At 45.1% G+C, this 27,868-nt stretch overlaps 1 protein-coding gene across 7 annotated transcripts in view; it reads left to right on the forward strand.

Moving 5' to 3' along the window:
• MAPK9 (mitogen-activated protein kinase 9) overlaps positions 1 to 27,868 on the forward strand; it is a 52,503-nt gene that overhangs the window by 12,809 nt on the left and 11,826 nt on the right. For 4 of the 7 annotated variants that reach the window (XM_044387307.3, XM_026507706.4, XM_026507705.4 and 1 more), the window contains exons 2-6: positions 2,827 to 2,997; positions 13,681 to 13,810; positions 16,214 to 16,272; positions 18,498 to 18,636; positions 26,518 to 26,683. In XM_044387307.3, the coding sequence (XP_044243242.1) occupies positions 2,876 to 2,997; positions 13,681 to 13,810; positions 16,214 to 16,272; positions 18,498 to 18,636; positions 26,518 to 26,683 (616 nt within the window). In that variant the 5' untranslated portion in view covers positions 2,827 to 2,875. Of the gene's footprint in view, positions 1 to 2,826; positions 2,998 to 3,419; positions 3,656 to 13,680; positions 13,811 to 16,213; positions 16,273 to 16,448; positions 16,588 to 18,497; positions 18,637 to 26,517; positions 26,684 to 27,535; positions 27,608 to 27,868 lie in introns of those variants that run through there. The other 3 variants (XM_026507709.4, XM_044387308.3, XM_026507708.4) reach the window with 3 other exon arrangements.

Below are 27,868 nucleotides of genomic sequence, written 5' to 3' on the forward strand. Positions count from 1 at the left end.
CCCTGTCCAAAGCCAGACTCTCAGACTGCACGTGCGACCGGCCTCCCTCCAGCTGCTTCACCTGGTTTCCCCTCATCTTCTCCATGTTTCGTACATGCTTCCTCCAAACCAGGCATTCCCTTCTTGTCCACATCCGCCACGACGCTGTCCTGTTTTGCCAGGTCTCCCTGTCTTCAGTCCTGCCCGCCCCGAGCCATCCCTCTCTCAGGCTCCTGAATGACCGCTCTGAAAAGCAAGTCAGAGTGTATGCCTCTCTGCCTCGATGGCTCCGCAGCCCCCAGGCCCAGGCCCAGGCCCAGATGGCTCCCAGCGGCTTCAGGGCCCGTGGTGACCTGGCCTGCTTTTCTCAATCCAGCTTCTTTCCCCCACTGCCCAGCAGAACTACATCCGGTGACCAGTCATGCTCCACCTCTCTGCACGTGCTTCCTCTCTTCCCCCCTCCCAGAGCCTTCTTTGTCCTCATGTTGTGGACATGAGGCTCTTCCTGAGCGTGCCCGCAGTGTCAGCTCACCGAGGGCAGGCACACTGGCTGCTCCAGGCCAGGACTTTGTCCACGGTGGTGTCAGGAGGTGTTTGGAATGACCAGAGTGCCGGTGTGCTGCAGTGGGCTGGCTCCCTGCCTTTTCACCCAGTCTGTCTCTGAGCCTTCACACTTGCACCCCAATAGCCAGTTGGAGCAATTCACCAGGTCTGCACACAGTCAGCTCGAGCTCTGTACCTCTGCTGTCTGTCTCTGGCAGGAGTCCAGGGCAGATGCCACCTCCTCCACGAAGTTCTCCTGGTCCTCTGCACCCCCGCCAGTGCGCAGGACCTCTTTTGCCTTTTGACTTGGTTTCCTTCTTGCTTATGCCTTTATGTTATTGTGTTATAATATGGATAACAGACTTCTTCCCTCAACTAGTGAATTATATGTGGCTTTGAGACTAGCTGATTTTGGGGTGCTTGGGTGGCTTGGTGGGTTAAGCGTCCGACTCTGTTGTCCAGAGCCCTTTTGGGCTCTGTGCTCAGTGGGGAGTCTGCTTGAGATTCTCTCTCTCCCTCTGTCCCTCCCCACTCACTCACACTCTCTCTTCCCCTCTCGAAATAAATAAAATTTACTTTTAAAAAACAAAAAGACTAGCGGATCTTGCTCTATCACCTATGTTCCTTAACACTCCCTAGTACAAAGGCACCCCACAAGTGTTGAGTTGAATTGTCTCAGCCTCCTAAAAACTATAAAAAATTAATTTTTAGAAATGGATATTCCTTCAGATGTCAGTAAAATGAAGCAGCGTTGTGGGGAAATCATTAGAGACTGAATTACGGGTCAGAGCAGCGAAAGTTTATTGGATGCTTCTACTGTCACCCTTTCCCTGCAGTGTGAGATGCCTCAGGAAGTAAGACAGACCCGGCCCACCCTCCTGGAGCTTAGGGTCCCTTCCTCAGCACAGCATGGCATGGCCAGGTCCGTTAGCTCACAGGGTACCAGGGGCTGGTAATCCCGCTGTGGGTTGTCGTGAGCAGTGGGTCGATTCGTCTAGTGCAGTGCTGGCTTCCTGGAGGTACTCCACGGCCAGCGTGCCATGGGTCTCAGTCACAGTGGCTGTCCCTCCACCACTGCCCTGAGAATTGGTGTTAAAAAAAAAAAAAAAGGCTGGGAGGAAGGAGCGAAGGAGTGGTCAGCTGGAGAAACTATTCACTTTGATTTAAATTCTTTGTTTAGGCTTGGTATTAATCAACTTGTTTCCATGTTTAAGGGAAATTCTAGGCATTATCGTATGGAAATACAAATTATCACTTCAGAAAACTCAGCAGGTCACCATCAAATATGAAATGGTGGAACAAACTGGAATTTGCTGGAGCTGGGCCATAAAAGTGTAAATTCCCTGTTTTTAAACCGTATAGAATGTTTACCTCTAGGATTTGATTGTTGGTTTTTTATTTTTTTTTTAAAGAGCAAAGTAAATAGCTTGCTGCCTTTTAAATAAATGTCTTTAGACAAGAGCCAGGGAACCCAATCAATGTCGCTGCCTGCTGGTTTCGGTTTGCTTGTTTTCTGTATAAAATCACACCAGTGGGGAATCTCAGCCTAGAGCCTAAACCACCAAAGGGCCACTTTGGGGCTGCCAGTTTGGACTAATTTATCATGAATAAATGTCAGAGCATCCATGTCATTGACTGTAGGTTACCATGGTTCTCCGTCTAGAGCTGTGTGTATTGAGCCCGCGAGGGATGTGGGGTTTGGGGAACTCGGGCCGGCTTCAGGACACGCACGGGCACACACACCCATGTCACCAGGCCCAGCACCCCGTTGTTCTGTAACTTCCCCCATTTGCAGTCACTTTGGCCCTGGACTGGCTTTCTGCTTCATCACTTCACCTGCACTTGTGGACTTAGAAGAACACTGGCCCTTTTGCAGTTTTTTTGCAGGAATCTAGACAGGATCCCTTTGAAACCTCTCCTGAGTGCCTTCATCCCTGAGACAGCCCGGCATACACTGGTCCCACAGGAAGCGAGCCGAAGAGAGTCACACGGTGACGTAATCTTGTCCTGGCTGGCAAACTGTATGAATACAAGAAAGGCTGGTATTTTTCATCCACTCCCTTAAAACGTGGTCATGCCGGGCCTCAGCGTTCCTTCCTTTCATGGTGGGCTCGGTACCTCTGAAATGTCGTTGCCTTTTTTTTTTTTTTTTTTTTTTGGCATATTGCCGAAGTTCAGAACTTGGTGCCGCCAAGCTCTTCGACCTACAGTCCCCTTGTCTCATACGCCAGTAAATTTGCAACACTTGAGTGAGCCACACACGTGTAATCTCAGAACGCATGTTCATTCTGTTTTTCTTTTAAGGCCCCTGACGACCGTACCAACTCTTTGGAATATTCTATGATACTACATCATGAGTGACAGTAAATGTGACAGTCAGTTTTACAGTGTACAAGTGGCAGACTCAACCTTCACGGTCCTCAAACGTTACCAGCAGTTGAAGCCAATCGGCTCCGGAGCCCAAGGAATAGTTTGGTAAGTAGGGTCTGTTTCAATAGCGTGGATCGAGTTTTTGTCATAATAAAAACTAAATTGTCAGAACTTAGAAACACGGATGATTAAAAAAAAAAAACTACTCTTTTCTTTGCAATAGGTTTTTGAACTAAATTGAGTCAACCTCTTGCTCTAGTTATATGTAGTTCTATTGTATGATACAAACTTAAATTCTTAGAATGCTGCATAAATGTAAATAGGTTGCAGTTTTTCTTTTTTTTTTTCCTTTGTTTTTCTTTTCTTATCTTTTTTTTTTTTCTTTTCCATTCCCCCCTGTCATTAGATGTTAGAGTAATAGGTATGACAGTGAGTTGTAACAGAAATTTGGAGTTTTATTCATTTCTTCATCCTGGCCACCTTTCCCCCTCCCCCTTTTACCCCCAATCACTCCTATTCATTTCTAGGCGCCGTCACTGCAGTGCCTTGCCCTTCATTGGCAGGACGAGGCCAGTCAGTGTCATTATCACCCCATGGATTAACCAGGAAGGGATGCTGTGTGAGGGGTTGGGCTGGCCGTCTCTTCCTTGGTGTCTCACTTCAGCCATGTGTGCAGCCCGTCAGAACCGTTGGTCTGACCCTGAGCCTTAGTCTCTTGCATGGTAAGACAGTCAGCTGCCGCGACTTCACTGGCCAGCTAAAGGTAAAGTCTTTCACGTGTTTTCTAGACTACAGTTTTCAGCACTTCCGGAACTTTTTCTCCCGTAGTTTCCCGGGGCGAGACTTTTTTTTTTCTTTTTTCTCTTTTGGGTCAATAAAAACAAGATGATCTCTGCCTCCAAAAGAAACTGTGATAAAGCAAACTACCCCATGTTTACCACTTGTAGGCAGAGGGGATTCAAAATAAGAGAACTCTTCTGGCTGTTCTGGTAGGAGAGCTTATGTTTTCATTAGAGATTTTGAGTTTAGAGGCGCTGCACCAGTGGTTTGAAGTGATTCTTGGTTTTAGAGACCTGCAATCAGGGAGGTCAGGTGTTCCCTTCGGCCTCGGTGCTTGGAGGCCCCAGGAGCTAAGAGAAGATTGCAGTTCAGAGCTTCATAGAAAAACTAACGCAGGACAAAGGTCTTTGTGGAAGGAATGCAGGCGTGGGTCCAAAATAACAATGATCTCAATTTCCAAATGATAGCACGCTGTATCAGTACTTAAATCCAGCAAACCAAGAGAAGTTTGGATGGTCCGAATGAGGACACTTCGATACGTATAGCAAGTTCTAGACAATAAAACATTCTTTTGATTTGGAATTGGGTAGTCATTGGACACAGGTGATTTGGCAAGACTGTTACCAAGGACGTTTAGTGTAATAACCACAGTGAGAGGCTGACTGGAAGTTCGTAAGTCATCATAAAATGGAAGGTTTTATAAACAGTAGGCAGTAAAATTAATGACTTCATTACAGCATGGTAAATAACAGTAAAATCACATACTACTTAATAAAATACTATTTTGCAGAGATTGGTTTTGACTTCTAGGTCGCATATGCTCCTTTTCATCTTTATTTTTTAAAGATGTGTGTAATAATGAAATTGCTCATTATGGATGTGTATTTTCCATTAAAAATTCTTTAGTTTTGAAACGAAAGTTCCTAATATGCCATTATAAGCTAGACTTCCTCTGGCAAAAGCAGTGGCAGACTTTTAGGATGGAAAATTCTGAATTAAAAAATTTAAAAACTCAGAGTCCAGAAATAAACCCATACAGTTGTGGCCCATTGATTTTGGAAAAGCAAGCCAAGGTTATTCAATGGGGAAAGAACAATCTCTTCGACAAATAGTCCTGGCACAACTGGATACCCCCATGCAGATGGATGAAGTTAGACCCTTACTTCCCATAATGTAAAAAATTAACTCAGAGTGGGTCACCGACCTAAATATAAGAGCTAAAAGCATGAAACTCTTAGAGGAAAACGGGGACGCTTCATGACTTCGGATTCTTAGAAATGACACCAAAAGCACGAGCAACAAAATTAAAAATTGGATTCCATCAAAATAACTTTGGTGCGTCAAAGGACACTGTCAAGAGAGTGAAAAAACAACCAACAAATGGGGAAATGTTCACAAATCATATATCTGGTAAGAGTCTAGTGTCCAGAATGTATAAAGAACTCTTAGAACTGTAAAAAGACAACCCAATTAAAAAAAAAAAAAAAAACAGGCAAAGGATTTGAACAGACGTTTCCCCAGAGAAGATATGTAAATAGGTGACAGGCACACGGAAAGGTGCTTATCACTCGTCATTAGAGAAATGAAAGTCAAAACCACAATGAGCTACCGCTTCGTACCCGCCGGGATGGCCATAATCAGCACCACGGGACATAACTAATGTTGGAGAGGACGTGAAGAAATTAAAACCGCACACACTGCTGATGAAAATGTAAGAGGTTTGCAGCTCCTTGTGGGAAACAGTTTGACGGTTCCTCCACATAGAATTACCACGTGACCCAGGAAATACTCCTAGAATTAAAGACAGATGTTCAAACAGAGACTTGTACACAGATGTTCGTAGCAGCTCTATTCGCAATAGCCAAAAGATAGAAACTGCCCAGATGTCCACCCGCGGGTGAATAGATGCGCAAGTTGTGTTGTGTGCATACGCGGGATGTTTCAAAAGGGTATGGAGCACCGGCACGTGGCGCAGTGTGGGCGATCCTCAGGAACATGCTACAGGAGAGAAGTCAGACGTTTGCGTGAAATATCCAAAATGGGTAAACCCACAGAGACGGAGGCAAGGGGAGGGGGGAGCAGCTGCTTGGTGCGTATGGGGCTTCCCTTTGTGATAAGGAAAATCTTTTGGAACGATCTAGATACAGTGGTGGTGACTGCACAACATTGTGAATGTACCAAACGCCACCTTCAAATGGTTAATTTTATGTGTATGGGAATCTCACCTCAAAAACTTGTTTTAAAAAAGCAAACTGGAAGGTGCCTTAAACCAAGGATCTTTGTCATTCGTAATGGATATTTAATTCCTGATACTATAGTATCATATATAATGACGTTTTCATGCCATATTATGTATAAAATATAATGTCATTTTCCCATGGTAGCTTAATCTATATGTTCACAGAATCTTAACAGTAATATCACTTAATATTTTCCTTTACATGATTTTATGACAATTTTGATATTTGTAGGAACAGCTTTTATCTCATATGCAGAAAGGTAGGAAGAAAGAAGTATGTCATGGCTAAAAATTTATTTTAAAAGATTTTATATTTTTGAGAAAGAACACAAGCAGGGGGAGCGGGAGAGGGAGAAGCAGACTTCCCGCTGAGCAGGGAGCCCGATGCAGGACTCGATCCCAGGACCCTGAGATCCTGAGATCATGACCTGAGCCGAAGGCAGTCACTTAACCAACTGAACCACCCAGGCGTCCCTGTCATGGCTGAAATTTTAACACCATTCTAAATCTCATCTCTTTGATTCTAAGGAAAGATCAAAGACTGGGTTTCTGTTCTTTTCTGCTCAAGAAAGAAGTCATTACTTAGAACTGATTAAGCTTAACTAATTAATTAAAACTTAATGAGCCCACGCACAGCCAACAGTTTATCTCACCGTCTTGGATGTCACTATTCACTTAACTTTGTGACCCAGCCAGTCGTTAACCAAATCAAAGCCTATTAGCTGGATTAACTTTACCGGATGCGTGGAAAGGGGGTTAGTTAACTCAGATTATTGATGTTTTCTTTTAGAAATGTTTGTATAATTATGAAAATCATTCTTAGACTTTTGGGATGTTTCATTTTTTGACCTTTAGATGAAGTGGGTATTTATTTATTTATTTATTTATTTATTTATTATTTATTTATTTAGATGAAGTGGCCCCGAGAGTTGGGCCTACATGGCTGGAGACCTGGTTTCTGTGATTACTCCATTGCTCCTCTCTCCCAGAGCTGGTGCGACTCACTGTCAGCCAGGGGCTCCTCACCTTTCTGCGGGCTTGAGACTTTGTGGTCCCTTTGATTCCTTTGAAGATCCCATTGGTGATCCTGAGATTGAGAGGAGAGTGCTAGCACTTCTCCCATGAGGCTTCCCCCATGTCTTCTGAGGACTTTTTCCTGGCGCTCTTTTGTATAGTGTCTTGGATATTGGCATTTTCCTTTAAAGTCCTCAGAGGAAAAGTGGGTCTTCTACCCCATTCCATTGTTTGACTAGAGCAAGAAACTACTAATGGTGCCAGTCAGACCACTTTCTTCCTGTCAGTGACAGAAGGGCCTGAGAATCCCCACCATCAAGCCCTAACTTCTAGGTAACCAGTTCTCTCCAGTGCTCCTTTCCCTGCAAACAGAGCAGGTTCCTTCCCATGGCCATCACTTTTGTCCCCACTGCATGTCCAGGTTGGATTATCCTCAAAAACCCACCAGTCTTTCAAGACACTGTATCTTTCAAGACTGATCTCGTCTATGAAACATCCCCAGGTAATCACAGCTCACGTTTAGAATAGAGTCTCCTGGGTGGCTCAGTTGGTTAAGCATCTGCCTTCTGCTCAGGTCATGATCCCAGAGTCCTGGGATCGAGCCCCACATCGGGCTCCTTGCTCAGTGGGGAGTCTGCTTCTCCCTTTCCTTCTGCCCCTCCCCCTGCTTGTGCTCTCTCACTCTCTCTCACTCCCTCATTCTCAAGTTAATAACAATCTTTTAAAAAACATAGAATAGAGCCTCCTCTCTGATTGAACCAAATGCTTGATTGATGCGCACACATACACACTCTCTCTCTCTCTCTCTCTCTCACTCCAGAACTGTAAGATAGTAAATCTGTGTTTTAAACTAGTAAGTTTGTGGTAATTTCTTATAATAGCAGTAGGAAACTAACACAGGGGGCGTGCATGTTTTTACATTTTGAGAAATAAAATGTCCTAGTAGCAATAGTGCATGGTTTTCAAAACTTGTTCGTTGTCTGTTTAAACTAGAGCTTTATGAAGGGACCTACAGTCTGGGGTGAGGCGCGCTAAGGTGCCAGTACTGGTAACGGGATTAAATGAAAGAGCTGGGATCAGAGGAATATTCTGGCTCTTCATAATTTTTAATTGTTTTTGCCATTGTCTCCGATTTGTTTCTGTGTTTTTTTGTTCATTACAGATGTTAGTAAAATAAATCCGGAAGTTTTAAAATGTTTATCACTTTGGATTATTCATAAGTATCAACTAAAATATTTCATAAAATTAAGTCATTGCAAGGTTTCAAAACTGTAGTGGGGAAATGTTGTGTATACTTCTTTCATATCTATTCATTTTTTTCTTTCTCCTTCTAAAATCTCAAGTTGCTCTACCAGGTATTGAAGATTATTTGCTTTATGGATTGTTGTATAGAGTGTCTAACTTAAAAAAATGTTTAATATTGGACCTGGCAGTCCCTAGAAGTGACCGTTGACGACCCGAACATGAAGTGGTTAGTCTAGCTCTTACTTCTTTTTCTCTCTCTAGTTCTGTGCCTCCGCGAATATCAGCCTGCTCTTACACCATTTTATCTCCTCTCTAGTGGTCTCACAAAGTAAACACATGATGTGTGTAACAGCATTTCTGAAATCAAGATCTGTAGCGTAAGCGCAGGAAGGCTGTGATTTGGGAGGACTGAGTTCCAAGGTCTGCTGTGACCCACATCTCAGGAATTCTCGGTGATCCTGGGCAAATCCTTGTGTCTTTGGGGGTCTTAATAATTTCACCTCTAAAATGAGTGGGTTAGAACTTCCGGATTAAAGTGATGGATCAGATACCTAACAAAGAGAATAGGAGGGCAGTATTCAGTACAGGAGAGCTTTTAACAAGTTTCTCAAATGTAAAAAGTAATTGGAAACTAGATGCAGATAAACGGAGCAGAGGAAGTGAGAATAAGTAGAGGAGACATTTCCAACAAGGAAGAGAACATATCTATAGTGAAACCCCAAAGAGGCTGTGGGTATAGAGATAACAAATACAGAAAATGAAGATGACACAAGTGGCTAGAAATAGGGGTGTTAATTATGAAACAATTGTGCCAGTTGGCTCCCAGCATTCCCGCCCTCACCTCCGTGCTCAGCATTCACAGCTAGAGTGCAAGTAGGTGAGTGAAGAATTGCTAGGCCAGTATCCAGGGAAGGGCAGAAGCCTAGTGAAGAGAGCCCAGGGCTTGGGGCTCTTTCCCCTGAGGACGTTTGACAGTTCTAGAGTGGGCAGCTGAGAGATTGAGTAATACTTTGGATTGCCTCAGGGGACTAACAGACAGGGATTGGAGCCCAGGGCCCTGTAGGGGGCCTGGTGAACTTCCCTCACTTTGAGCTGGGTCCGATAAAGGACCACATCCAAGAGGTGAGAATGAACCAGAAACAGACCCTTGCAGGCACTGCCACTCAGCTCTCAATCACCTCAATTTGCTGAACTTGAACTTGAAGTGAACCCAGATTTCTAGTGCCCTCCACCAGGTACCCAGCAGAAGTGCATTTAAATTCTCCTAGAGGAAGATAGCATCGTACTGGATATCAGAGTACTTCCAGGTAGCAAGGAGTCTTGCAAGTGCCAGGTCCCACGCATACTCACAAATCACTAGTCACACAGGAGATCAGACAACGCGCACACAATCCAGCTCAAACAGAGAAAAGAAACAGGTCCACAGGGGACATCAGTGTTCTTGGATCCAGACTTATAAATAGCTACGATGCTATGTTCAGGATGGTAAAAGGGAAGATGAAAAATGAGAACTTAAAAAAAAAAAAAGCTAAGTAGAAACTCTAGAACAGTAAGATATAGAAATCAAATTATGAAGTTAATGGATGGGTTTGACGACATATTAGTAACTGAAGAGAAATTTAGCCATCTGAAAGATGAGTCAGGAAAAAAAATCAGGATGAAGCCTGAAGAGACGAAAGTATAGAAAAATACAGGAGAGAGGATGTATTAGTTTTCTATTGCTGCGTAACAAATTACCACAGACTTAGTGTTAAAAAAAAAAAGACCCCCCTTTATAATTTCATAGTTCTGTAGGTCAGAAATCTGCACAGGGGGCGCCTGGGTAGCGCAGTCGTTAAAGCGTCTGCCTTCGGCTCAGGGCGTGATCCCGGCGTACCGGGATCGAGTCCCACATCGGGCTCCTCCGCTATGAGCCTGCTTCTTCCTCTCCCACTCCCCCTGCTGTGTTCCCTCTCTCGCTGGCTGTCTCTCTGTCACATAAATAAATAAAAATCTTTAAAAAAAAAAAAAAAAAGAAAGAAATCTGCACAGGCTTGCCCGGCTCTTGCTCAGCATCTCACAAAGCTGAAATCAAGATGGTGGCTGGACTGCGCTCTGCTCTGGAGGCTGTGGGAAAGAATGTGCTTCCAAGCAGTCGCAGGGCCCAGTTCCTTGTGGCTGGAGGTCTGAGGTCCCCATCCCTTGCTCTCTGTCCGCCAAGGGCCACTGTGCTCCTGGAGGCTCCCACATCCCTTCTCACATGCCCCCCTCCATCCTAAAGGCCGCAGCAGCGTGTCGAATCCTTCTCAGGATAAAAATCTCTCGGACTTTCCCCGCTTCCCACCAGGTAGAACAGACGCTGCTTCTGAAGGGTTCTTGTGATTGGATTAGCCCCCCAGCTCCTGTTAATGAGTACGCTTCGCCCTGTTCTGGGACACGGGGCCAATATACATAAAAATCAGATGCCTAGAAACTGGTAGAACAAACCACTTTGACCATGGTTTGGTGTTATCTGCTAAGATCAAACATGTGCAGTCCCACTCTGAGCTATCTACTTATCAGAAATGCAGGCATAGGGGACTCAGAGCCCCGAGTCAGAACATTTACTTTTTTTGTAATCGCTTGCAAACTGAAAACAACCAAAGTATCCCTCAGCATTGTCATATAGTCATGCAAATGAATATTAAAGCGATGACACAGAATGAATTATAGGTACACACAACAACAGATGAGTCCCACAAAGGTAATGTTGAGCGAGAGAAGTCAGACACAGCTAATTTCAAAAACCAGGCAAAAATAAGCCATGGGGCCTATGGGGAGGGAGCTTGACAATTCATGTTGTGCTGATAAAAACAAGGAAGTGGTTATCCTAAGAGTCAGAAGTAGTTATCGTCTTTGGGGGACAGGCGGGATAGTGCTTAGTAGGAGATGTTGGGGGGGTGCGGGGGATGCTAACAAAACGTGGCTCTTTGTGATAAATCATTGAGCTGAGAAACAGGAAGGGAAGTCAAGGAACGAATATCAGGTGTCGCCTTCTCACCAATACTCAATGTTGGAAATCCGTGGAGTTCTGAGAGTAAATTGAATTTGAAGTCAGAAGACAAACTATCAATCAAGGCCGAGGGCAGAAAAAGATCATTTATCTTCCATGCACTTTTTCTGAGGAAATTCCTTGAGAATGTATTCCACCAAGAGAGTGAATACAAGAACGTCTATGACCAGACACATGGAGGCCAGTGAAAAGAAATCCCAGGGTGTAGCTGTGTACCAGGCCTTGAACTCCAAGAAAAAATATCATCAAAAAGAATGGAGTAGACTCCAAACAATAATGTGAGTGAGAAGGTAGGAGTCCTGGGGAGAGGCTGAAGAAAGGGGCATTTTTCTTCTCTTAAGAGAAATGCTTATTAGAAATTCGTGGTGGAGGGGCGCCTGGGTGGCACACCGGTTAAGCGTCTGCCTTCGGCTCAGGGCGTGATCCTGGCGTTATGGGATCGAGCCCCACATCAGGCTCCTCTGCTATGAGCCTGCTTCTTCCTCTCCCACTCCCCTTGCTTGTGTTCCCTCTCTCACTGGCTGTCTCTGTCGAATAAATAAATAAATAAATCTTTAAAAAAAAAAAAATTTGTGGTGGAAAAGCTAGAAAACGTCATGGTCTAAGCGTCAAACAACTTTAAAAGGACGTGATGTTTGAGCAATTGATGGAATGTAAGAAAAGAAAATCCATTTGACTTCAATCCGGGAAATAATCTCATTCTCTTGTGAGCGGCAACAAGGGTCATGTGATCCCTTAGAAAATGAAATAACATCCCAGCTCCGCAATTAGGAACGTTGACCTGTGCAGCATACGCACTCTCTGTGACTTGGTTTTCAACGTTTAGACACGTCTAGAAGAAGAAACGCGGAAGACTTCGTTGTAGAAACCAAACAGATATGTCCTCTGGCGTGACCATTTGAGACAGAGTTTGGAGGAAGGGAGAGTAGAGCGCTGGAGGCCAAAGAGATGGAATGTGATGGTCTCGTCTTACGCACTGTGGGTCCTGAGGTTCCCTTGAACGTTGATGGACCAAGCAGTTTAGGCACGTTATTTAAAGTTACTAAGGTAACCGAGGGAAAAGTTTAAAATAACACAAGAGCAAAAAACTGGGAGGAGTTGGGGCTTTTAAGTAAAGTGACTAAATCTTCAGTTTTGGGGCAGTTAGATAGACAATTTCTGAAATCGATAAATGAGGAAATGCTGATAAAAATATATTCTTTGGCGTTGAGAAGGGACCACAAGAATTAAAACCAGACATAATTAAAGGCGGTCGCTCCAAGGGTTGGAACTAGGAGTGGAAGTATGTGTCCGCTCAGAGGCTCCAGATTAAGTCCTTTTGGCTCATTTTGGACAAAAACTTTTGAGATCAAAAACGGTGTGTCTGCTTTCAAATTCTTAAGACTGAGAAATAAATGTGGGTACAAATAGACGTGTGTATATTTTTTGCACAAACAGATTTATCTTAAACATTTTATGATTGCTGTGAATGGTGTGTTTGCATGTGGGCATGTGGATTTACATATGTGTATATGTGTACACGTAATGTGACCTGAATTAGAAATAATTACAAAGTAACATGGAGTTTCTAGCCTTCAATTTAAAACAGATCCAATTAGGTGAGAGTTGTTGGCAAGAAAAAAAAGAAAAATTAATAGCAGTGAATCAGTGGAGACAATGTTACAAACTGAATAAATACATGGAAGCAATATTTTAGACGGCGCTCCGGTTCTCACGTGGTCCTTAGCAGCTTTTAACCTCTGACAGTAGTGCCATTTGTACCAGTTTGTACAAAATGCACAATCAGGCTACTCAGTTTTTCCTGTCTATTTTCTGGAGGAAAAAAAGGAACCATGAATTTCAGCTGGGAACTTGAGATGCCAGAAATGCAGGCTCTGCAAGATTTTATTCTTACTATACTAGTACAAGGAGTTATTTCTAGTCGAATTTTATATATAGCCATTGCTTGCGTTAGGGGTTTTGTATCATGGGGATTTACCATGAGCTGAGAGCTTGGCTTCTGTTTTCTTTCTAGATTCTTTTGTCTGGGAAAAACACAATCAAAGCTTGTGTTTGTTATATCCCTCTCATGAGCTCAACCATTTCCTCCACTGTGATACGCCAGATTATACGTACATCGTAATCTGTGATAACCAGTGACTCTTTTTCAACCTGTTGGCATATTTAAACTGAAGACTTCACTTCTTGGCTGGTCTTACATGCTTTGTATTAAATTACTTGGTTCTGAATATAATAATCTCAGCTCATATAAGGAGAAGTCAGTGTGCCTCCTAACTGCACCTGCCATGTTTGTGCCTCTGCAAAGGAGTCCATTCGTCCGTCCCACACTTGCAGCCAGCTTACCTTGCTGAAACAAGCAGAAAGACATTTCCTTATTTGTTACTTATTTAAAAAGGGAATACACTGAATGGATATTGTGCATTGCAGTCTTTTCCAGGATTCATCCTAACGGGTGCCTTGTTGTATTTCCTGATTATAGTGCTGCTTTTGATACAGTTCTTGGGATAAATGTTGCAGTCAAGAAACTAAGCCGTCCTTTTCAGAATCAAACTCATGCAAAGAGAGCTTACCGTGAACTCGTCCTCTTAAAATGTGTCAATCATAAAAATGTAAGTTATGTTCCTGTTTCCTTTGTATAACGTGGTCCATGATGTGGTCCTCTTGTGGGTCTTTGGAAATACATTGAGTTCAGACCTCAGGTAAACTAGTCATAACAGGAACTATTTAAGTGGTTCTATTTTCTTGACAAAATTCTTTATCAGCATCGGGGAAATTGAAGTCTGCAAGAAGCATCATGGTCCAGTCTAGGTCTGACAGCAATATCCGTTAACCCTGTAATCATTTGATTTTCACTGTTTCTGTAAAATGGCAACCATATTGACCTAAGAAACTGAGGAACAACTAGATAATTTTTTAGAAAAACGTTGTTCTATAAAGTAGCTTCTTACCTTGTACAACGGACATCTCAGTTCTAAGTAAATGTGAGTGGGTGTTGTGATATTCAAGACGGCTGTGCTTGGCACCTCCACAGAAATCGAAGCACTGTCAATTTCAAAGAGAAATTGTATTTCTCCAGAAAATGAGGTACTCGGCCCATCGTATGTCCGCTGCTGGTCTCTGAGCATTATCATGAGCATGATTTTGATAACCTTGTCATGGTATAAAAAATCATAAAATGTTTTGTCTGCAAGGGGCTTTGGAGATGACCCCTTGTGACCTCTTTTTTGTTGCAGGGGAGGAGTATTTAAGGCTACGCTCAACTCTACGTGCCTCCCTTTGTTTTAGCATTTTGCTGGATCTTCCGGTGTGGGGACATTACATACAAAACTAAGATTTCTTCTTTTGAGTCCGTGGTTTGAGTTTGTTTTTTAATTTCTCCAACGCATGCTTTGTTTTACTTATATGTTTAACATTTTTTTTCAGGTTGCACAAAAGTATGGCTTTTATTTTTTTTTTAATTCAAACGATATAAACAAGAAGACAAAGATCATTGACTCCCTCAGATCATTATCGTTAACATTTTGGTGAGCATTCTCACACGTGTACGTACGTACGTACGTACGTGAACACGATCAGCTATGTTATGGTGCATCCTGCCTTTTCCCTCGTGGAATGTTTCTGGGCCTCAAACACATTACGCAGTATACATGCACAATAATTTATTTACCCAGGCCCCTGTTAACTGGATATTTAGATTGCTTACAGGTTTTGCTGTTATAACCCATGCTGCAACGAGCGTCCTTAGCGTGTACTGCACACTTCTGATTTTAATATGTGCTGACAAACTGACCTCAAGGAGGACTGTCAATTTTACATTTTCATTAAGATTATCTGAGGGGAAAAAAAAGAGTATCTAAGAATGTGTTTTATTTCAGAATTCCCCCCAGCACTAGGGACATATGGTTGATTTTTGTTCTTGTGGTACTTTGCCAATCTGAGAGATGACAAATGGTATCTCATTCTTACTTGTGAGATTCATTTCTTTCCATACTTTATTAGCCATTTATTTTTAAAAGATGTGTTTCCCATGGCCTTTGACCGTTTTTCTCTCGGGCTGCCGGTCTCTTTTATGCATTTATAGAGTATCTTTGTATATTAAAGCTGTCAACCCTCACTTCTTTTCCATTTGACCTCATTTACGTTGCTTTTACCATACTAGTTTTTGTTTTCTTTCTTTCTTTCTCTTTTGGTTTGTTGGTCTTGGTTTGGCTTTAACATAACACATGTTCTAGGTTTCCTGTCATGCTTAGAAAAGGCTTTTATGCACCAGGATTACATAAATGTTTATCCACATTTTAATGTTTTGTGGTTTCATGGTTTACATTTAAATCTTTGTTCCACTTGGAGTTGATGTGCAGATTAAGTTTGGATCCGGTTTTATTTTGCAGTCGGTTAGCCAGCCACACCGATCCTGTATTCTCAGTCATTCATCTTTCCCTGGGTCATTTGAAATGATTGAGGATGTGTGTTTGATTCTCAAGTGGTGGGACTCAGTGTTTAACTGTTGGGGTGCCGGGACCAAGGCCTTGCGGTAGAGGCCTTTCTAGAACCCCCTTCAAGTCCATAAGTAACATCATGAGGGGTTCCTCTTCATCATACTAGAAATACAGATTTCGCCTTCATATTTCAAAACTACAGAAATGTGTAGATCATATTTCAGTTTGCAGAGTTACATATTGCTTTGGTGTTTTTCTACCCATAATGTCTACCTTTTTATGTTCAGAGCCTGAAGGACATTATGTGTTAAAATTCTGTCATAATAAGTTACTAGAGACACATCAAATGTGATTTGATTAAAAGTATATCTTATTTCCAAGGTGAGGATCCTAATCATTTAACTTTTCTCAAATACCACGTAATAGGATGCTTTGGTAAAACTAATAACAATAATAAATACTGAGCTCTGCTATGATTTGTTTTTCAGTTTTAATGCATTTTAATGTCAAACTTAGTTTTTATAATTAAGTAGAGTTACCCGACATGCTGAAGAATAACAAATCTTCTCTTTTCAGATAATTAGTTTATTAAATGTGTTTACACCACAAAAGACTCTAGAAGAATTTCAAGATGTGTAAGTATCATTTTTACTCAGTAATGCACTATGTATCGAGGACTAAAAATTTAGAAAAGAAAGTAATTGCTCTTTTTACTTAGGAAATGTAGGTAGCAATGTATTTGGCCACTTTTTTTCTGTGGAGGAGAAATATTAAGGAAGATAGATAATAATATTCAACTGTTTGTGCCCAGATATTATCATCTCCATAACCGATAAAGGATGACTGGGAATAATTCTTCGGAGCAGACAGTGACCATTGCACGCTCCTGATTTGCTTTGCGGAACTATAAAATGTTTTTCTCCAGTCCCCCCGAAAGCCAGGATGATAAGGTTCAAGTGTTTGGAATTATTATTTGAAATCATTATGTCACTAAATGTTGTGCGATTCCAAAATCTAAAATAGAATTATCTTACAAACGATAAAATGTTAATTTATCATACTGAAATATAATGCCCAACTCATCCTAAATTGGTGCCTTCATTCAACAAATATTTGATTGCTGCTCGTGTGCTAGGCACTCTCTTGGACTTGGCATGCTTTAGTGACCCAAACAGGCAAAACTCCCTTTTATGATTAAAAATTGCAGGCGGTCATACTCACTCTTAGAGCTTCGCGGAAGCCAGAGAAGATACGCAGTCAACGGAGGTCAGGAAGTGCCGCCATCATAAGGGTGTCGCAAGTGCTCTGGAAGAAGTGAGCTGGGGTCAGGTTGCATCCTAAGCATGGTGGTTGGAGAAAGACCTCACTGGACCGGGAGGCTCAGGGTTAGTCCTGCAGATCTTTGAGAGAAGATGGCATCAAGATAGAAGGAAAGGGAGTACAAAGAAGTGGAAGTGAGGCCCTGCCTGCTGTGCTCTGAGAGCTGCAAGTGGCCAGTGCGGCTGGAGCAATGGGGGCAGAGGAGAGAAGAGAGTGGGCTCGGAGAAGTGATGAGGCCAGACCCTCCTGGGCCTCGAGGCCTTTTACTCCAGGGCAATGCAGTAAGGCTCAGCAGAGGAGTGAGCTTCCCTGACTTACATTTCCACAGAATAACTCTAGTGTCTGTGTTGGGAACCCACCGTCAGGGGTGGGGACACAAGCCCTGCGAGGAGGCTGTCGCAGCAATGTAGGGGAGGGTTATGGTGGTTGCGTTCAGACCAGAGGGTACTAAGTAAAGGGGAGAGACTGGAGGCTGAAACTGTCCTGAAGGGGGAGCCACCTGTGAGGAGCACTGCCCTCTGAGGAAGGAGGAGCTGAGGGCGACACCTGGTGCTGGCCTGAGCCCCTTGCAGGGGCTCCCGGCTGAGATGATGAGGGCTCTAGACCAAGCAGACTGGAGGGGGAGGTGGAATCGAACCGGGGGCTCAATTTTGGACGTGGGCCTCGAGATGCCTCCTGGATACCCAAGTAGGCCTGGGACGTGGGCAGTTAGATTCATGAGCCTGACGTTCAGGAGAGAGGTCTGGGCGGAAGATATGAATGTGAGAGTTGACGGTCTGTGGATGGTGTTTAAAGTGTTGAGACCAGAGACCAGAGGAGATCAGCAAGACTGTGAGAGTCAGAGAAGAGAAGGAGGCCAAGAACCGAGCATTGGCACCCCCAACAGTAAGAAGATGGGGAGAGGAGCAAGGCGTGGCCAGCCAGGACTGTAGGACAGGCCGTTGGATTTAGCAACATGCGAGTAAGTCATCGGGGGCCTTGGCGAGGACAGTTTCAGCAGAGTGGTGGGGCACGAGCCCCATGGAAGTGGGCTTCAGAAAGAATGGGAGAGGAATTGGAGATGCCCAGTATAGATACCTCTTTGGGGAGTTTTGCTTGCAAAAAGAACAAGAATATGGGGCATAGCCGTGGGGGAGAAGGTCAAATGTTTTCTTAACATGAGAGAAGTAACAGCAAGGTTTCTGTTACTGGTAAGTATGATCCAATAGCAAGAAATAAATAAAGATTTGGGAGAATTTGAATATTTGAGATTCTATTTACTATGATATAAAAATTTTTTTAACTTGAAATACATGATGTTGACAGGTTGTTTTTTTTTAAACTTCTACCAAGTTCCATTGTATGTTTGGGGTTTTTTTACAAGATACCTTATAAATATTTAGGAAAAAACAAGTTATCTTTTTTTTTTTTAATTTTAGCCAGTGAAGTAACTCAGTAGTAAGTAATAAATTATTACTGTTTCATATAAATATAGTTTAGTAACCATAAAGGAATTTTGGGTGATTTTTATGTGTACATGGCTGATCTTTTTCTCCCCCAGGTATTTGGTTATGGAATTAATGGATGCTAACTTATGTCAGGTTATTCACATGGAGTTGGACCATGAAAGAATGTCCTACCTTCTTTACCAGATGCTCTGTGGTATTAAACATCTGCATTCAGCTGGTATCATTCATAGAGTAAGTAGTGACACCATGTCGGCTTTATTTTTAAAATCACAGTCATTTTATTATCGTGATTCTCCCGGTACAGAAGAACTTGATATTTTTTAAAAAGTTGCCAGTGTCAAGAATCCAAAGAAACTATGGGACCGTGTTGAGATCCCAAATACCACTGAGATTAGAAGACATTTGTGGGGCGCCTCGTTTGCCCGAGCCCACAAGAGCCACTCTTCATGCAGGTTGAGCTGCTGGGTTTGATGCTGCAGAAGAAAACGTACTTTTGTTTAACCTTTAATTTTGAAGTAACTTCAAATTTAAAAGTTACAAGAATAGAACAGAGAACTCCCAAATATTATTTACCCGGAATCATCTATCGTTAGTTGTTAATATATTTGCCGTATTTAAAATACCATTTTTAATGAGGCAGACATTTAGGTTTGGGGTGGGGGAAAGTTAGAGGCTAAGTAATAAATGATACCATTGCTTGAGAAATCATACATAAATTATGGCCCAAATATCCATTTCTTATAATCATAAAACTTTGCCACTCCAGCCTCCCAGCCCCCCGCCCCCCCCCCCCCCGGGTGGGAACTTTTGGAATGGCGCTGGGTGGGCGTCTTGAGCTGCTAAACTGGGATTTGGATGACAGGGTTGCCTGTACTCTGTTAGGAAGTAACATTTAAAAACCAGTGAGATACAGTGTAATTCTCTAAGCTGGTTTTATGAGTTTTTGTTTATTTTTTGACTTGTATCACTGTGCAAGAACATCGCGATAGAATGTTCTCTGACAACTACAATGTTGAGTGAGACTACAGGCAGAGATAATAGAATTGTGTTGGAAACATTCTTAGCATTCCCTAAATTATTACCATACTAATTTTGTCGACAGACTGTCTTTAGATATTATATTCCAACATCAAGAAGTTGTCATTTCTCTGAACCGCAATCTGTGTGGGGAGAAAGATAGTGAGACCGGAACAATGAGGCCTATTCATAGAGAAAAGAATGGAGAGATTTTCAATGGTGCCGTAGATCGGTTAGGTGCCAGGAAATGTTGGCCGCAAGGGCGCAGCCCGCCAATCCAGAGAGGACCCAGCTGCCCTGGTCCCCCCAGGGCCTGTCTGGGGCCTCGCACACTGGTAAGCACCAGGCTCCTGACCCTGTGCAGTTACTTAAAATACGGCCTTTGCTGCCACCAGGTGTTCGTTTAAAATAATATAAATTCTGTTGACAAATCAGCTTTTAAAATAGTGCTGTTCATTTTTTTCTTTAGTTATTTAAATTCCAGTTAGTTAGCATACAGTGTAATATTAGTTTCAGGCATACAACATCGTGATTCATCACTTCCATACAACACCCAGTGCTCATCACAAGTGCCCTCCTTCCTCCCCGTCCCCTGTTTCCCGCATCCCCCTACCTTCCTGCCCTCTGGTGACCAGCAGGTTATTCTCTTCTAGTGAGGAGTCTGTTTTTTGGTTTGTCTCACTCTCTTTTTTTCCCGTTTTGCCCATTTGTTTCTTAAATTCACATATGAGTGAAATCATATGATATTTGTCTTTCTCTGACTGACTTCTTTCACTTAGCATGATATTACCCATTTTTTTTAATTAAAAATAAACATTTCCCAACATACCATTCTATTTCTCTTCCTAAAATTTTCACAGCCCATTGTATACATGAAGACGCTCCTAGTAGCTCTCAAACACATTTTGTGTTACATTCACACTTTAGAGGAAGTTTCCAGCCTTATTATTACGAGGCCTTACTGTGTTAAGCCTTATCAATTTTGTAAAGGAAAACGGTTTGCCTTACTTGTTTCTCGCTTCTTGGGCCCAGAGATACGTGGGGAAGCAATACCCTCCCGTTCCTGGAGACCTTTCCAGGGCTGCAGCACACATGCCTATGTTCGGAAATATTCAGTCCCTGAAGCTTGCTTGGTCCTTACTCCTGCTGACCAGAATGTCAAAGAGAGTCCAAAAGGGTGTCTGCTTTGCCCAGCACAGTGTCTAGAAACCCGAGAACACCGAGCAAATGATCCCGTGGACCCCTTCTCCATCCTGTCCACCACCCCACCGGGCCTTGCCACTGCCCCTTTTTGTCTTCTACCCGTTCACACATTCGTGGGCTTGCCAGGCTTTGTGCTTGCTCGTGGAAGGACCACATGCTGATTGTGGGAAAGGGAGATAGAGCGAATAGTGAGAGGCCCCCATTGGCCCACCCCACCCTCCTGGCCAGGACCTAAGAGGTGATGAGCTGCAAGAGCCTGTTAGTGGGTTGACGGTTGTCCGTGAGCCTTTCCAGTCCTTTCTCCCATATACAACACCGTGCACAAGATACACACTTTCAGTTTTGCTTATTAACATGCTTTCATACTAAACGTAAAATTTAATTATTTGAAAAATAAAACACCGATGGCCCCGCCACTTTCTACCTTATATGATTCAAAAACTTAAAAGAAGGGAAAGCCACCCAGCTCTCTGCTGTTGCCTGGGGGTGGCCGGTGATAGCAGCTGGGTGTGTTTCCTCCCAAACTTTATAGCGACCATGCTACTACCAACATATCTGTATGTATCTATCTCCCTTCCAATGTACACTTTTCAAACAGGGGATCATCTTGTTTGTAACTGTTCTGCAACTTGCTGAACAAGTTGGTTGATTTGTTCCTTATTTTAATCAAGGATCAAAGAGTTCTACAAATATTTATTAAAAAAACAGAGTCCCCACATCCTCCTTCTGATTTCTCCCTCCCCAGAAGCAAACTCAGGTTTTTTTTTTTTTTTTAGCTGTTATCTTGGTGTTTATCCCCATCCCTTGAAATAATATTAGATCTTTATCATTGGCCTTCTTTTCAGTTTGGGGCATAAGGTACCGATTTAGCTCCGTTTCCCCAATGCAGACCCTCCCCCCGCCACCTTTCCCGTTCCCTGACCTCCCGGGTATTTGCAGTGTCATAGGGTTTGGGCCAGTATGGACGGTGTGTTGTGTGTCATCGTGACCACCTAAATGCTCTCCCCTGCTCAGCCTTCTGTTTATCCTGTGGTAGAATGTCGTTTCCTTTCAACTTTTTGTCCCTGCAGTTAATGACACTTGTCTTTTATTTGTTTGTATTTCGGTCTCTGTTGTTTTGTTTTTCAAGGAGCGAGTAGTTTTCTCTGCTCTCCTTGCTAAGTTAATGCGGAGCTTTCTGCCCGGTGTCGAGGTTTCCTCTCAGTGTGTCCAGGTGATGCGCTGTTTTGTCGTCAGTGGGATCCTGCTCTTGGAGCCTCAGCGCTTCTCCCAGCTGGACTGGCTGCCCCCGTACCTGATGCGGAGTGGTTATCCTGGCCCCGGCCCTGGCATTTCCCTGGGGCTTTCCCTAACCTGCTTCCTCACCTCTTTCCGTCTTTCTCAGTTTACTCCCTTGTTTTGGTGGAACGCATCCTCCAGCAGCTTCCCCAGAAGTGGTGCATGGGAGGAAAACTTTTTTGATGCCTGAAACTCTTTATTCTGCTCTACCTGTCATGTGATTCATAGTTTGGTTGGATATAGAATTCTTAGTTATGAATCAGTTGCCCTCCGAGTTGCAAATGCAGTACCCTGTTTTAGTGTGGTGTGGTTTGGCTTTTGAGCTTTCTAATACCATTTCTTAGTCCTGATTCTTTGCAAGTGCCCTGTTGTGTTTTTCTCTCTGGAATCTTCTAAAAATGTTTCTTTATTTCTTGCATTCTGAAATGTTATGATGATATGCCTTGATATGGAAATGTTTTCATTAATTGTGGTGGACACTTGATGGCCCTTCAGTCTCGAAGGCCATGCCATAGAGCTCTGTGAAATTTGTAATATTTCTTTCGGAATGCCCAGAATGCCTGGTGTCAGAGGCTGTATGGGGCGGGGTGGGGCGGGATGTGGACCTCTGCTACAGAACGCTGTCTTTAGGCTGGGTACCTCACCCATGCCCTCCCTGTGCCTCATACCAGCATATCTGTTGCTATTGTGCCTGAGGCCCGAGTCTGGAATCTTTATTTCAGTTTTTTCTAGATTATGGGCCCGTAGGAGTGAAGAAGGAGCCCAGCCAGGCCTCTCTTCCGGAGTGGAGCTGGGGAGTCTGGGAGGTCTGCCTTTACCTTTATGTGGACCAGACCTTCCTCGGTGTCCCATCCCTGCTTCACCCTGAGCCTTTCCTGGGCGTTGTGGTCCCCCTTGCCTTGCTCAGTTGGAATGTTCTGCACTCAGCCACATCATTCCCTGCCTCTCTGCCGTTCTTTGTCCCCAGAGAGTGTGTAGGGTTTTCCATGGACCACATTGGCTGCCAGGATGGGATTAGATATGCGAGTCTCGTACTGGGAGAAGGCCTGTGAGGAAGATCCAGGGGGTGAGCTGGAGGGGCGGAGAGGACGGCAGAAGGCAGCACGGGTCTGAGCCCTTGGAGGGGCTGAGGACAGAGCCACAGGCTGCCGTATGGCTCTCAGAGAGCTCTGCCCACCGCGGAGTCCGTGAGCTGCGGCCCCATACCGTCACTGCCCAAGAGCCACACAGGCCAGGAGAAGCTCCCCGGTGCTCCCTGTGGACCTCTCTTCCTGAGGGGAAATGGAGAAGAGGTAGGCCACTGGGACACACTGTAGTTCCCATCACTGCTGTTGCTCCCTGGGCCACAACAGATGCTCATTCTCTCCCTTCTCCATCCTCCGTACCCTCGGCCGTCACCTTGGCCAGTCTCCATGGCCTGCCTGCAAGTGACCCAGACCTTCCTATCTGAGGGTCTGACTCTCATGGCTCAGAGTGGGCTACTGGGTCCACAGCCCACCCGGCAGTCATCTCCCAATCCTGAAAGTGTATGATTGGAACGGATTACACCTGGCAGGTGGAGGGACCCCTGCATTGGTTCCTTGGCCTGCGAGGTAAAAGGTATCATGACGGCGAAGGCCAAGTGGAAACACGAAACTATCTCCTCAAGATAAGTCAAAAACATTACTGATCTGCGGGGGTGGCAGGGATAATTAGATTAGTACCACCATTGAAACTCAAGGAATGCAAGGACGGCGGTCCATGTCATAGCTCAGTTTGAGTCCCTAGTCCAGCCCTGGAGGGAACTAGGTGGTCTTAGAGAATGTGGACCACTGAGGCATAAGCAGCTAGTAGTCCTGTTCGCAGCTGCTGTGCTGGCCACGGTAGAGTTGCTAGAACAGATGAGTAAGGCCTCAGTATGGCGTGAAGCCACTGACTGAGCAAGTGCATTCTTCCATACTGATTGGGAAGGAGGGTCAGAATCCGTTCACACTCAGGTGGGATGGACAGCAGTGTCCTTCCACAGTGTGCACAGGCCTGTGTCATCCCGTAACTGGAATGATGGTGCTTCGGGTCGTCAAGTTTCAGGGTCCACTCAGAGCTTGTGTCCCACAGTCCTTCACATGACTGCTTAGCCTCCTGTCCCAGGGTTCAGTCACCCAGGTGAGTGGCTGCGGGTACCTGTAGGGAAGAACCGGGGACATGAAGGCAGCGACGCTTGTCACCATGTGCAGGGTCCTCCTTCCTAGGATGCTGCTTCAGTCAGTGGGTTCTGATCTGAGAACTGACTGGGAGGGGTGGTGCCTTATGGGGTGATGCCTCGCCCCCCTGATCCTCTGCTCTGGCCCTTCTTTGGTGACAGATGTTTCACGCACTCTTGTTCTCTATCCCAGTGACGCTGCACTCTCGTAGCCATCCCCACACTCTGTGGGTCAAGCCCCAAGTTCGCGTGTCCTCTGTATTTTCATGTGTGTTTGTTTTCCTTGTTTGGGGTGGTTTTCAAGCTTTGAAGGGGCAGAACTGTCTTTCTTCGGCACCTTGAAGCCCTAAGTCCAGTTTGTCCTGGAAACCTGCCACTGGTTGTGTGTGGAGGCTGAGGAGAGCGCACCATGGAAGTGAGGGGCCCTTAGGAGCCCCGGGACCTTTTCCAGCTCCTCCTGTGGGCAGACATCCCGAGGCTGGCACCCCTCCCAAGCTCACCGGGACCCGCGGTCCACACTGCGGACAGCCGGCTTTGCATTTTGTTATCCTAGTTTTCCAGCAGATGGCAGTAAACCCACCAAATCCGTGCAGGAGAACTTTCTGACAGGTGGAAGGGGCTGGAGACTGGGCATGTTTTCTACCTTCCCTCTGCGGTTCACTGAGCAGGCCAGCGGCAAGCTGCCTACTAACCCTTATCCCTGCCGCTGTGCTTTCGATCAAGGCCACAGTGGATTTCAGGGGCTGCTGGGGGGCAAAGTAGAGACATGTCAAATTTTTAAGAAATGAGCTTCCTCAAAAGAAAGCACCTGTTGACATCCCAGGCAACAGCGTCAGGAAGGCTCTGTGTTGGCGTCTCCCGCCAGCCCTGGATGTTTTCATTCTTATCCTCATTGCCACATGGGAGCCCAAAAATAGTTCCTTGTCATTTGGACATTTAAAAAATTTTTTTCTTCACGAAGTTGAGCATTATCTCACCTGTTAGCAATCTGTATTCTAACATGCCTATTCTTGCCACAGTCTTGGTTTTAAAAAAAAAAAAAAAAAAAAGCTAGAAACAAATTGGTTCTTTGCCTTAGCTGCGTGACTGCCTCCTCACAGGGCAGGGTTGCTGGTTCATTGAGGAGTGGGGGTGCTCCCCCGGACTTCCCCACATCAGGACACACGTAGGAGAGGGTGGTGGCCAGCAAGGCCAGGGCATCTACATGGGAATCGGTAGGAATTTTCATTGCATTTTTCAAACATTACATATTTCTACCGAATCCAGGAGGTTGAGAACATTCACCAGTAATGAAACATAATTTAAGCTGATGTAATCGTAACTGTCTCGAGGCACACCTGCGTGCACCCATCTGTGCACGTCCCTTGGAGAGCGCTAGTCAGGTGCTGGGCCTGACAGCTCACACCGAGTCGGCCCAGGTCCTCCCATGCTCGGCGTGACTTGGCAAGACGACAGACGGGGGTAGCCAAGAAGGCACGGTTTCTAGGGCGAGTGTGCAGGCTGCCATCCCAGGCGGAAGTCAGATCCCTGGGGCCTGAGGAAGGGTCCGGGGACGAGAGGGTCACCGTGAAGAAAGGCCCTGGGTTGTGGGGGAAGAACCTGTGCAACTTGTGTACTTGTGTTCGTGTGTCCAGGGCGTGGGGTCGAGGGGAGAGTGACACGCGTGTTTTCCGAGCGTCTGCTGTATCAGGCTGGGCTCTCCGGTCACAGAAGTGGCGCTGGCAGGGGGAGAAGAGGGTGCCTCCCGGGTGGTGTGTGTGGTGCGGTGGGCTTGCTGATCATGGGATTCCTTTTCTGAGAGAAGAAGGCGCCATTCAAAGATTGCAGAGTCAGAGAATCGTAGCCCTGTGCTGGGCAGGATGACGGCCACGAGCCACATAGGGCTGCCGAGCGCTCAGGGTGGCTGTCATTGTTAATACGCAGTGGATTTCAAAGACAGTACCAGAAAAAGAATGTGAACTATCTCATTAATAATTTCTGTATGTTGCTTCACATTTTAAAATAATGTTATGGATATATTGGGTTAAATAAGATATATTATTAAAATTCACTTTACCCGTCTGTATCCGTCCTTCCTAAGATGGCTGCTAGAAGATGGAACTTACCTGTGTGGCCTGCGTTGTATTTCTGTGGGACAGCTGGGGACTGAAGGATGAGCAGGTGTGGAGGAGGGACAGGTGGGTTCTGTGGGAGCTCCGAGGAGATTTTAGGCAAAGGGATGTCGTGAAGTTTCCGACTTCTTGAAGCTGATCTGCGTTCGTTTCAGTTTGAGGGAGCTGGGTTTTCCAAAATCCCAGTGTTTGGTTCTAACCTCCCTTGACGTCCCAGGACTTGGTACTTCCGCAGCCCCTGGCCTCACAGATCCCCACCAGTGCGAGGTTGTCCATGTAGCACGCTCTGGTTCGTCGTGCTCATTTAAACCGCTTCTGCCCTAGGACTTGAAACCGAGCAACATCGTGGTAAAATCAGACTGCACGCTTAAGATCCTTGACTTTGGCCTGGCCCGGACAGCATGCACCAACTTCATGATGACGCCGTACGTGGTGACGCGCTATTACCGGGCGCCCGAAGTCATCCTCGGCATGGGCTACAAGGAGAACGGTGAGTGCAGGCGGCGCTCCCGCGTGGCCGTGGCTCACTGCTAGCCTTGTCCCTGGAGCCACAGGAAACACCATGTGGGGGGTCCGCAGGGCCCACAGACGTGAAATCATTAATCTCGCGTCTCCACTGGCAGAAGTCGCCCGCTTCTACAAATTCACTTTCAAAATGAATATTTGTGACCATCCCTCCAAGTTTAACGTACTTAGTATAGAGAAGTGTGCAGACCCGCCACACCAGCAGTGCCCAAGACCTCCCCAGGCCGCCTCCAGGTCTCAGCCCCCAGAGGGAGCCATTATCCTGGTTTCCAGTGCCAAAGCCTGGTTTTTACTTATTTTTGAACTCGGTATAAAGGAGTAATACACATTCTCTTTTGTGTAAAACTGGGTTTTTAACATCAAAGCTTAACTGACTCTAACAATACCAGAGCCCTTTGTAACTTAGCCATTGACAGATTTGTCAAAAACTCAGGCACAGTTACTTGCTAAGAGTCTGAAAGTTCGCACAGATCATCTGGGTGGAGCTGTCCTCTAAGTTTATCGTAAGCAGTGGCCCCTTCTGAGAGACGCGGCTCTGTGGCTTCCCGCTGGCCCCATTGGTTCTTCCCACCAGCGCTAAGTAGGGGCACTTAATAGCCCTCTGTCTGGCCATCAGACCCCATGGAAGCCCAGAGCAACACACCTGCCCTGTGAGGTCCTGCCAGCACAGCAGCTTAGCACAGGATCGCTCAGCAAGCGTTGTGTCCACATTTCGCAAAGGCTCCCGTTGGCAAGCTGGGTTTGTCTTTGTTGGGAGGGGGTTTGAGAAAGCTGCATGGGGGTCTCCGGCTGGTTTTAATCACCTGGTGTTTGGTAGTGGACATCTGGTCTGTCGGGTGCATCATGGCAGAAATGGTCCTCCATAAAGTCCTGTTCCCAGGAAGAGACTGTATCCTTCACAGGGAGAGCCCCAGCACTGGCCACGGGGGCGGGGGTGGGCACGCGGCCTGCACACAGCTTTGTGGGCACAGGCACCTCTTCTTTCAGGGGGTTTGTTTGTTTCTCAAGCTGTAAAGTACCGGACCCTTTGGCACTAAAGCCCAGATTGCTGGACGCCGAAGGCCACCGCGGGGGCCAGCAATCATTCGCACTGTGGAAAGAGCTCACCCTTAGCTAGCAATTTATTTTTCCATATTTGTGTGTTTAGTAC

This window comes from Ursus arctos, unplaced genomic scaffold (genome assembly GCF_023065955.2).
Source record: "Ursus arctos isolate Adak ecotype North America unplaced genomic scaffold, UrsArc2.0 scaffold_5, whole genome shotgun sequence".
NCBI lineage: Eukaryota > Metazoa > Chordata > Mammalia > Carnivora > Ursidae > Ursus > Ursus arctos.